General features: G+C 35.5%; 1 protein-coding gene across 1 annotated transcript in view; it reads left to right on the forward strand.

Annotated features, from left to right (window-relative positions):
- LOC127438907 (low-density lipoprotein receptor-related protein 1B-like) overlaps positions 1-12,072 on the forward strand; it is a 326,009-nt gene that overhangs the window by 48,737 nt on the left and 265,200 nt on the right. Inside the window, exons 2-3 of the mRNA XM_051694811.1 lie at positions 2,100-2,213; positions 8,040-8,177. Of these exons, the coding sequence (XP_051550771.1) occupies positions 2,100-2,213; positions 8,040-8,177 (252 nt within the window). The remainder of the gene's footprint in view (positions 1-2,099; positions 2,214-8,039; positions 8,178-12,072) is intronic.

The following is a 12,072-nucleotide window of genomic DNA, read 5'->3' on the forward strand; positions in this document are numbered from 1 at the left end:
AATCGTCAGTTAAAAATTTAGGCTTTGTATGTGACAGCGCACTTAAATTCGATAAACAGATAAATGAAGTTGTTAAAACTATTTTTTTTTTTTTCAATTGAGACTTTTATCTTAGGTAAAGCCTTTTCTGTCTTTTAAGGATTTTGAAAAGGTTTCCATGCTTTTATTTTTGCTCGCCTGGATTATTGCAATTCCCTCTAAATAGGAATTAACAACACTTCACTTCCAAGACTGCAAATGGTCTCTGCCTTGCTGACCTGTTGCATATGCACAATCCTCAGAGATCCCTCAGATCATCTGATCAGAAGCTCTTGATAGTCCCTAGAACTAAATTGAAAATGAGGGGCGACCGCGCATTTGCGGTAGCTGCCCCCAAACTGTGGAACAGTTTACCTATTTATATTAGATCAGCATCAACAATACATGATTTTAAAACTAAGCTGAAAACATATTTTTTCACCTTGGCTTTTAATCAATCCTAGAGGTTGTACTTTGTATTTCTGTATTATTAGTGTGTTCTATGTGTATCATATTGCTATTTTTACCCTTTTATATTGTACAGCACTTTGGTCAACATCTGTTGTTTTAATTTGTGCTTTATAAATACATTTGAATTGAATTGAATATATTTTTTCTACATGTTTTGGCAAGGGATGGATGATATACTGAATATTCATAATATATTCTTTTTTTCATTGTGAATATCAAAATGATGAACATTGCACACCTTATTTGGATGATATACAGTAAATTGATATATTTTTGTATATGGTTTTTGGTTGGTCTCTCATAGTTGATCTCTCATTGCATAGTATAAACTACTGTATATTATTCATTATCGAAGTGTCTATTTGCACCCCCGTTGTAAAGAGCATCTGCCACACAGTGCAGCTATTTGCACCCCAATAGTCTGGTGGAACCACAGAAATATACGACAAACTAAACAGTAGATGTCGCTGCAGTGGCATGGGGTGTACAGACTGTGTGTGAATGTGTAGTGTTGTCCTAGCGACCGCGGTTTGAATCTGCCTTTTGTCCCACTCTTTTTCCCCATCTGATTTCCTGTTTCCAGTCTTAATATTTCCTTTAATACTACTTAATACTGGTAGCTCAGCAGGTATTGAAGCTGACTACCACCCCTAGAGTCGTGAGATCGAATCCAGGGTGTGCTGAGTGACTCCAGCCAGGTCTCCTAAGCAATCAAATTGGCCCAGTTGCTAGGGAGGGTAGAGTCACATGGGGGTAATCTCTTCATGGTTGCAATTAGTGGTTCTCGCTCTCAATGGGGCACGTGGTAAGTTGTGCATGTCTCACGTAGAATAGCATGAGCCTCCACATGCAGAGTCTCCGCGGTGTCATGCACAAAGAGCCATGTGATGCACAGATTGACTTTCTCAGAAGCGGAGGCAACCGAGACTTGTCCTCCACCACATGGATGGAGGTGAGTAACCACGCCACCACGAGGACCTACTAAGTAGTGGGAATTGGGCATTTCAAATTGGGAGAAAAGGGGATTAAAAAAAAAATAAATACTACTTAATACTACTTAAAATAATAGATAAAAATGAATGTAAATGTTGATTCAGTGATTTGGTCAGGGTGAATGTCGGGGAGTTCAGAGAAGGGTTTGATCCGGAGGCGGGGTCTCTTGATCACACTCGTTCCCGTGGCTCGGCATCGAATGTGTGTAGATTGCCTCACTGTATTACTAATGAATACATAACCGAGGTTATTTTTTCTAAGGTAAGGTTATGTTTATGGGTAGGGGTTAATTTAATGTGTCTGTGGGACTCTAAATAAACAAGATAAACACACAGCAGTGATGCCCATACTGTATGTTAGTATTTAAATATGGGTGCAAATAGTATCTGACACTATTTGCACTGGGTTGTAAATACCAAATATTATTATTTGCAGCAGGGTGAAAATAGCATCTGCCTTTTATTATACTGTCAACCCGTATTCAGCATGAACATTTTCTATAATAATATATCCATTCTCTAGATAAACTTGATAAATTTATAATGACATCTCATTCATTAGCTGTCATTTTTCATTCTCTCCCCATGTCACCCCTCCATCCCTACCTCTTCCTCCAGCGTGTGACGTTGAAGAATTCCTCTGTGCCGATGGACGCAGCTGTGTTTCAGAGAACTGGCTCTGTGACGGGGAGCTAGACTGCCCTGACGGCTCTGATGAAGCATCGACCATATGTGAGTCCACAATGTTCATCATATAAACATCACATATGCAATATCAACTTCATATCATGTTTAATATAAACATCATATACATCACATGACTTATATCAATATAATGTTTTTTTTTTCAGTATTCACTAAGATGCTTTAAGCAGCATGGCATATTCACTTCTAAATAAAGGAACTTGTAGTTTATTGAGCTTTAGTTGAATTGAGAGTCTCTGAGTGCGCTTTGAAGGACCTAAAATCATGCTTTTAGAATGGACATCATAACAAATTGCTGCATATTCATACTCACAAAGTTGTAAATGGTTGTCACAATACCCTGCCTTTTTACGCTTTCTGGCAGGCAGTTATATGTTATCCTTTTTAACCTGTCAATGAGATTTTCGTGTCTTTCAACTGAAAACAATTTTACTTCATATTTTTATTACGGAAATGATTGGCTTTTAAAAATGACTTAATCCTGTGCTTCAGTGAAAATGGGAAATACACTCATAAATATGGCTGAATGAAAAATGCTGAGCCCTCTAATGAGCTACGAAGCGTTAGTTGAAAGATTCCTACCTGAAGCATTATGCAGTTTTTAAATGGTACATTTGAATGACGATTCTGAAAAGGATAAAGAAATAAAAAAATAAAAAAATCCTTTGTATGTATGACAGGCTCCATAATTTTCTGTGTAATAATTCTTTTTATATTATGTATTATTATGTATGCAGAAAGGAACAATCTTGGCAAGCCTTTTATGAGATAAAAAAAAATCAATTGTTAAGGTCAGTTGTCTTCGGCAAAACAGAAAAAGAAAATATATCATGGTAAATCAAGGTAATGTTGTAAATTTGCACCAGTCGGACTTCACTTGCTTTTAAGTTATTTTGTCTGTCAGCATTAGGCAAATATGAATCCCCATTAATCCTGACAGTTGGGCAATTATAGGAGACCTCATTTAAATAAGTGTAATCTTTTTATTGAGGATCATCTACAAGGTTTTTCTTCATACATATGCACGGCCAACTGTATACATTATCATTGCCGACACACATACTGCCGTGGTTACTTTGATCAGTTTGTCATCTCTCATCTGTGAACGGCCATCTGCGAATTTGCAACTCTTCTCTGCCATTCTCTTAATATTCATCCCATTAATCACACTAGATTAGCATGTACAGTAATCTATTCTCAAAGTGGGAAGCAGTAGCAGAAATCAAAAAATTTTGTGGTTTGTGTACATCAAAGCCACAGGAAAATATGCTGTGAAAGCCATGTATGGAAGTAAATTCATGACTAAAGTCTTTGAAGCATAAAAGCATGTTGAATTGCTCTAATCGGAGAAAAATAAATGCATTGTATTATCAGTGCTTGCATTTAAATGCGTTGAATTTACAGTGCTTGCATTTTGGGTGGCTGAAATTTAACATGGTTGTATTTTTAAGCATTGAATATTTCATTTGGAAACATTTCACAACTAATTTCATTATTTAAAATTAAAAAATAAATATTTAACTTCCAAAGTTTGTTTCCAAAATATTCAGTTAATTGAATATTTACCATCTAGATTTTTCGACAGGTAAAATTCAGCTCATTCTATTTTGCTTAACAAAATTTGCTTCCTCAAATTCAGTATTTCAAATTCGGTTGGAAATTCAGCCTTCCACATCTGGGAACTACAGGAAAAGCAGCAGAGTACCAATGCACAATCTCAACCTGATGCTATACGTTCTCACCAGTAGGTGGTGCAATGCATTTTGGTGTTGACTGCTGAAGACAAAAGCTACAGATAGAGAGAACAGCCATGTATGTTTTGATAGTTTGCTTTTCAAAATCGTTCATAGGTAGAAAATAGATAGATATTTGATTTGAACATGTGGGTGGGCATGAAACGCACCTTTCCACTGATTGGTCAACCCATGTCATCATCAGTTCCTCAATGCTGTGCAACAGAATAATTATCCACCGCTGCTCAACTTTTATTGCAACTAGATATTATCTCTTTCTCATTAAGCAACCAGACTAAGGAATGCAGGTGACACAAACCGTACTAGTCAAGGAAAGGTCTATAGACAGGGCTTCATGCCAACATTCTTCTGCTTAGGCATGGGTTCTGCAACCTATGTGTGCCAGAGAAATATTAGTTGTCCATTTTAGAAGTAGGCTTTTGATGTCCCTCGCATCTGCACGCAAAATGCAGATACTTCTTAGACACACAGCCTGTTTTATTTAGCTGTCAGCTATCAAAATCTCTATCAAAAGGTGTGGTGACACCAGGTTTTACATTCACTGCAGTCAACACCCGATTGCATTGCACCACCTAATGGTGAGAACGAATAGCATCTGGTTGAAATTGTGCATCCATACTCTGCTGCTTTTCCTGCAGTTCCCAGATGTGGATGGTTGAATTTCCAACCAAATTTGAACCACTGAATTTGAGGAAGCAAATTTTGATAAGCAAAATAGAAAGGGCTGAATTTTACCTGTCTAAAAATCTAGATGGTATTTTCAAATGAACTGAATATTTTGGAAAAATTCTGATCAGTTAAAAAAAATATAGCAGTCTTACTTTAAGTAGTCTGAAGGATAGTCTGTGCTGAGTTTGGTGGATGTAGCTTGAAAGTTCTAGGAGGAGTTAGATACAGACATTTGGGATCTCAGAGGAATAAGAATAATAAAAGTTTAAATAGTAGAACATTAGAACAGCTTTGACAAGCATACACATGCAAACATGCATACAGGTGTCTTAAAATTATAGCTTGATGAATAAATTGTTGGTGAATCGTGGGGGTGGCATTGGCATGTAATGTAACTTGTGGTATTGCTGTTGTGCCAAGGTCTCAAACTTTCATAATCCAACATCCATGCCTTTACAGTCTTTGTTTCCTAAGAACTTCTTCATAATTAGTATTTTAGCAAGGCCTCCCTACTGATATGTTGTCATATTGGAGGGTGGCCATGTTTGGAGCCATCTGAAAAAGACTAAAAACAATAGAAAGTGCTGAATTTATGAGGTTACATCACCCCCCAATATTTTCCAGGTCCCATCTTGACTTTTGCTGCCTAGATACTTTTGAACATCTCTGGAGATAAAGAAGCCCTGAGAGAAAGAGAGTTCGGATATTTTTAAACAATTCTCCTATTTGTTGAATTACATATTCTCTTTTTACCAGGGTTATGAAAGTGGAGCAGAGGTCCACTGGGAAAAGCCTTTTAAGGGGAAACATGTATATGTTTCCCTTCTCCCAAACTGTAAAAAAAAAAAAAAAAGAAAAAACACTCCGGTGATCGTTGACAAGGAAATTGAAAGTCAAGAAGGCAGACAGACCACAGGCCAAGTGTTTCAGAGCCCTTGTTATGGATCTAGATCAATATTGTTGTTTTGACAATGGTTTATTCTCCCCTGTGACACTCTAGAAATGTCAGGCAATCCAAAATCAGTGATTCACGAGAGACGCCTGCCACCATGTTAAACTCTCATGTGCTTAAGAGACATATTTAGGAGGAACTGTGAAGGGAATTAAATATTAAAATAGCCTTGCTCGTCATATTTATACACAATGCCCTAATGAATTTGGATAAGGGGGTGAGCTACAGTTTTATGGTGGCTTTTATATATATTTATGCGGCATAGAAATGGAAAACAAGAACATTGATGCTTTTAAAAAGTTTTGTTGTTCTGTTTTATTTAAATGGGTCTATTTAATTTTGTTCGGTAGTTATATATATATATATATATATATATATATATATATATATATATATATATATATATATATATATATATATTCAGTACTGTGCAAAAGTTTTAGGCATTTGGGAAAAATGTTGCATAGTGAGGATGTCTTTAATCAATAACATCATACAAAGTCCAGTAAACATAAAAAAAAGCTAAATCAATATTTAGTGTGACCAACTTTGCCTTCAAAACAGCACCAATTCTCCTAGGGACACCTGGACACAGTTTTTCTTGGTTGTTGGCAGATAGGATGTTCCAAGCTTCTTGGAGAATTTGCCACAGTTTTTCTATCTATTTAGGCAGTCTCAATTGCTTCTGTCTCTTCTTGTAATCCTAGACTGACTCGATGTTCAGTGGGGGGCTCTGTGTGGAAATGCCATCTGTTGCAGTGCTCCCTGTTCTTCTATTCTATTCTGTTTGCAAAATAAATGTTTGGGAGTCTAAAATGTATATTTCCTATTGGCACACTAAAACTGAAAATATAAATAACCATATTAAGACAAAGGTTTTTGTGAAGCATCTTATGTGCCTAAGACTTTTGCACAGTACAGTACAATATATATATATATATATATATAATTTTTTATTATTATTTATTTTATTTTTTTGTGATAGTACAATATATATCAGCCAGGCAGAATGGGCAGTGGGTAATATTTAGCCATTTTGAGATTATGAGTTGATAATTGTGCCTTACTGACCAATTTAGAGAAGTGGACATTACGTACAATTACAAAAGAAGTAGTCACAAGTCGGTACCAAAATCTTTGTCAATGGAAAGTACACATTTTTTTCAATTTCTTTTTTTATTTTTTTTATTTTATTTTATTTTATTTTAGGTAAATATTGTATAAAATATGTGTTCATTTAAAAGCTATTTTTTTGTACAGCTTTGCCATCTTTAAATTGTATTATATGTTTTTGCGGTAACACTTCACAATAAGGTTGTATTTGTTAGTGCTACTTGACTACATTAGTTGACATGAACTAACAATTAACAACACTTTTCCAGCACTTATTAATCTTGATTAATGTTAATTTCAACATATACTAAAAAAGAAATTACCATTAAAAGTGGTATATGTTAACATAAATGCATTATAAAGTTAAAATAAAAACTAGGATTTGTAGAAATTAACATTAATCATGGTTAATAAATTCTGTAATACATTGTTCAGTGTCAGTTTATGATACCTTATATGCATTTACTAATGTATAACAAATAGAACCTTATTGTAAAGTGTTACAGTATTTGCGTAATTAAATAATATTTTAAGTGTATTTGCAATAATTTGTATTATTTATGTGGACAATTCTTTAATTAGGGGAACTTTTTTGTCACATAGGATTAATAAAGCTTCTATTCTCAAAGAACAAATTATAATAGCTTTAAACTTCTTTATTGTAACTCTTTTTTTAAATTACTTTTTCCTAATGTTTAAAAGTGTCTTCATTTGATGTCCCCTATATAATATGTGGTATTTTATGTTGTGATGAGGAGGAGGGCGTGGCCGGGCTGTGATGGAGCATGGCCGGCGCTGAATCAGCTGATCAGCGGGACAGCGAGATAAGGGGCGGCCAGAGACACCGGTTCGAGAGAGAGAGATGCACGTGGCCGCGTTGCATGTGTGTCTGTTTATATTTTTTTAAGTTCACTGTTTAAGTTCATTTATGCATTAAAAGTTTATGTTGATTGTTCAGCCAGTTCCTGCCTCTTCCTTGCCCAACCTTTACCTGTTACATATGTGTACAATTTGATTATTTATTTAGTATTTTTTAAATAAAAAATATCAATCTCTAATGCTGCTTTCATCACTATAACACCAAGCATTTTAGAGAGCAAGTACATTTTTCAAATGAGTTTTTCAAAATCCACTTGAAGGTTTATGGCATGAACAGATCTTGGCTCCGGACATGTGATGAATTTTAACAAATGAAAAAGAAAAAAAAAGGTTTACTTTTTTGAGGTAAGTAATGAAAAGTGCCCCTTATGGAATAAAAACCCATATATGGGTGTTACATTGGTGACCCTGCTTTCGAGATCAACAAAATATCAACAAAAACTCACATTGGTCGACCACTATTTCTATTCCTTCTCTTTTCTCCAGGCTTCCAGCAGGTAAAGGTGAGATGTCCCGTCAATCACATCCAGTGTCTCGGCACACAAAGGTGTGTTCATTTCAGTAAACTCTGCAACGGGTTGTGGGACTGTGAGGACGGCTACGACGAGGGTGTGCACTGCCGCGGTGAGTGCTGATTGGCTGCTAGCATATCCCTCAGCATGAGATTTTTTTATCCATCGGTTTAATTTGGTAATATGTATGTATATATATGAAATATATCTATCTATCTATCTATCTATCTATCTATCTATCTATCTATCTATATATATATATATATATATATATATATATATATATATATATATATATATATATATATACAGTTGTCCTCAAAAGTTTGCATACCCTTTCAGAAATTGTGAAATTTTGGCATTTTGAAAATATGACTGATCATGAAAAAAAACTGTCTTTTATTTAAGGATAGTGATCATATGAAGCCATTTATTATCACATAGTTGTTTGGCTCCTTTTTAAATCATAATGATAACAGAAATCACCTAAATGGCCCTGATCAAAAGTTTACATACCCTTGAATGTTTGGCCTTGTTACAGACACACAAGGTGACACACACAGGTTTAAATGGCAATTAAAGGTTAATTTCCCACACCTGTGGCTTTTAAAATTGCAATTAGTGTCTGTGTATAAATAGTCAATGAGTTTGTTAGCTCTCACGTGGATGCACTGAGCAGGCTAAATACTGAGCCATGGGGAGCAGAAAAGAACTGTCAAAAGACCTGCGTAACAAGGTAATGGAACTTTATAAAGATGGAAAAGGATATAAAAAGATATCCAAAGCCTTGAAACTGCCAGTCAGTACTGTTCAATCACTTGTTAAGAAGTGGAACATTCGGGGATCTCTTGATACCAAACCAAGGTCAGGTAGACCAAGAAAGATTTCGGCCACTAAAAAACTGCCAGAAGAATTGTTTGGGATACAAAGAAAAACCCACAGGTAACCTCAGGAGAAATACAGGCTGCTCTATAAAAAGACAGTGTGGTTGTTTCAAGGAGCACAATACGACGATACTTGAACAAAAATGAGCTGCATGGTCGAGTTGCCAGAAAGAAGCCTTTACTGCGCTAATGCCACAAAAAAGCCCAGTTACAATATGCCTGACAACACCTTGACATGCCTCACAGCTTCTGGCACACTGTAATTTGGAGTGAAGAGACCAAAATAGAGCTTTATGGTCACAACCATAAGCACTATGTTTGAAGAGGGGTCAACAAGGCCTAAAGTGAAAAGAATACCATCCCCACTGTGAATCATGGGTGGCTCGCTGATGTTTTGGGGATGTGTGAGCTCTAAAGGCACGGGGAATCTTGTGAAAATTGATGGCAAGATGAATGCAGCATGTTATCAGAAAATACTGGCAGAGAATTTGCATTCTTCTGCACGAAAGCTGCGCATGGGATGCTCTTGGACTTTCCAGCATGACAATGACCCTAAGCACAAGGCCAAGTTGACCCTCCAGTGGTTACAGCAGAAAAAGGTGAAGGTTCTGGAGTGGCCATCACAGTCTCCTGACCTTAATATCATCGAGCCACTCTGGGGAGATCTCAAATGTGCAGTTCATGCAAGATGACCATAGACTTTGCATGACCTGGAGGCATTTTGCCAAGACGAATGGGCAGCTGTACCACCTTCAAGAATTTGGGGCCTCATAGACAACTATTACAAAAGACTGCATGCTGTCACTGATGCTAAAGGGGGCAATACACAGTATTAAGAACTAAGGGTATGCAGACTTTTGAACAGGGGTCATTTCATTTTTTTCTTTGTTGCCATGTTTTGTTTTATGATTGTGTCATTCTGTTATAACCTACAGTTGAATATGAATCCCATAAGAAATAAAAGAAATGTGTTTTGCCTGCTCACTCATGTTTTCTTTAAAAATGGTACATACTCTACCGATCAAATGTTTTGAAACACTTGACCGAAGTGTTTCTCATGATCTTAAAAATCTTTTGATCTGAAGGCGTATGCTTATATGTTTGAAATTAGTTTTGTAGACAAAAATATAATTGTGCCACCATATTAATTTATTTCATTATAAATCTAAAATGTAATTAAAAAAAAGTTTTTGAAATTGATGACTTGGACCAAATAATAAAGAAAAGCAGCCAATAAGTGCACAGCATATAGATGGGAACTCCTTGAATACTGTTTAAAAAGCATCCCAGGGTGATACCTCAAGAAGTTGGTTGAGAAAATGTCAAGAGTATATTTCTGAAAATTCTAGGCAAAGGGTGACTACTTTGAAGATGCTAAAATATAACACAGTTTTGATTTATTTTGGATTTTGTTTAGTCACGACATAATTCCCATAGTTCCATTTATGTTATTCCATAGTTTTAATGACTTTACTATTATTCTAAAATGTGAAAAAAAAAAAAAAAAATAATATATATATATATATATATATATATATATATATATATATATATATATATATATATATATATATATAAAAAATAAAGAATGAGTAAGTGTTTCAAAACTTTTGACCAGTAGTGTATATTACCAATTCTCCAAGGGTATGCAAACTTTTGAGCACAACTGTATATATATATATATATATATATATATATATATATATATATATATATATATATATATATATATATATATATTTCATGTATTAAAGCTATTTCAGAGAATTACAAAAATTCAGCATCGTACGTGGTGTTAATTCTGTAGCTTTGGTGGAAACATTTGTTTGTGAATATTTTTAATTAATTCAGTTGCATCAGACTATATTTTAACGATCATTTATTCTGGAAACATTTTTAATTCTTCTAGGTTTCATTGAATGCTATCGAGAGTGGGTTTGAGGAAAGGTCTTTGTTAATAGACTCTATGGCAATAACTGAATGCTTACAGAAATCCCTAGATCCAGGCTGTAGTTTAAAATGTTTGTTATAAAAATTTTATGTTTTTTTGGTCGAAAAGGGCATGAGTGTTTCAGAGAGAGGGAAAGGACAAAGCACTTTCTCTTTCCACATTTTCATGTTTGTGTGTGTGTGTGTTTGTGTGTGTGTGTGTGTGTGTGTGTGTGTGTGTATGAGAGGAAGACAGATTGCTAAATGATTAAGGACATATCTTGGCACTTTGCTGTAATGCCGTATGTTGGTGTGCGATTATGGCATTATGCCCAGTGGCCTGCACATTTCGGTCCTGCTAACTAAAGTAGAAGTGATGTCATACATCAGAGTTCTGTAGAAATAATTTTGACCTTCTGTGGTCAAATCCTTCAATTCCGACACCCACCACTTTGTTTCTCGCCATTTAAAGGTGAAGTGTGTCATTTTTGCGCAACTAGGGTCACCAAACGGAATAAAGAAACAAACAAGCATCTCAAACACTCCCCTAGCCTGCCTTTCATTTGAAAAAACAGATATTCCGCCCCAAACTCCATTTGATGAACTAATGTCACGTTCACATAATCAATGATGAGCGCAATTCAAAGGTTGTATTTACACTCTTAAATTACTTTTTTCACTTCACTGATGGTTAGGTTTCAGGTTGGGGTTTGGGTTAGGGCATATGGTTACTAAATTGTGCAAAAAATAAATAAAAAATACATTTGGCACCACTCTCTGGACATTTCACCTAGAAACTAGAACTCACGCATGCCCATTTGTTCAACAAAACTTGCATTTTCGACCACTAGGGGCAGTGATTTAAATTTCACTAAGCACAGACCAATTTCAGCAGCGGAATTTTCGACCTGCTGTCGCCAACTTCATTGTGAGATCAGTCTGTATAAAACACAACTCCCATGCTAATACACACACACACACACACACACACAAAAAGAGCCAGTAATTAGCCTATTTTACAAAAGCTGTGTCCCAAACGACACACTATACACTATGCATTTACAAAATATTCTATGCATTCAGCCATGTAGTGCATGAACTTTCAAAGTGTAGTATCGTCCCAAATTGAACACATAACGGGTTTTTTTTTTGTTTGTTTTTTTTTTACTACACGGAAGCATTCACCATTTAACA

Source organism: Myxocyprinus asiaticus, chromosome 50 (assembly GCF_019703515.2).
Source record: "Myxocyprinus asiaticus isolate MX2 ecotype Aquarium Trade chromosome 50, UBuf_Myxa_2, whole genome shotgun sequence".
Taxonomy (NCBI): domain Eukaryota; kingdom Metazoa; phylum Chordata; class Actinopteri; order Cypriniformes; family Catostomidae; genus Myxocyprinus; species Myxocyprinus asiaticus.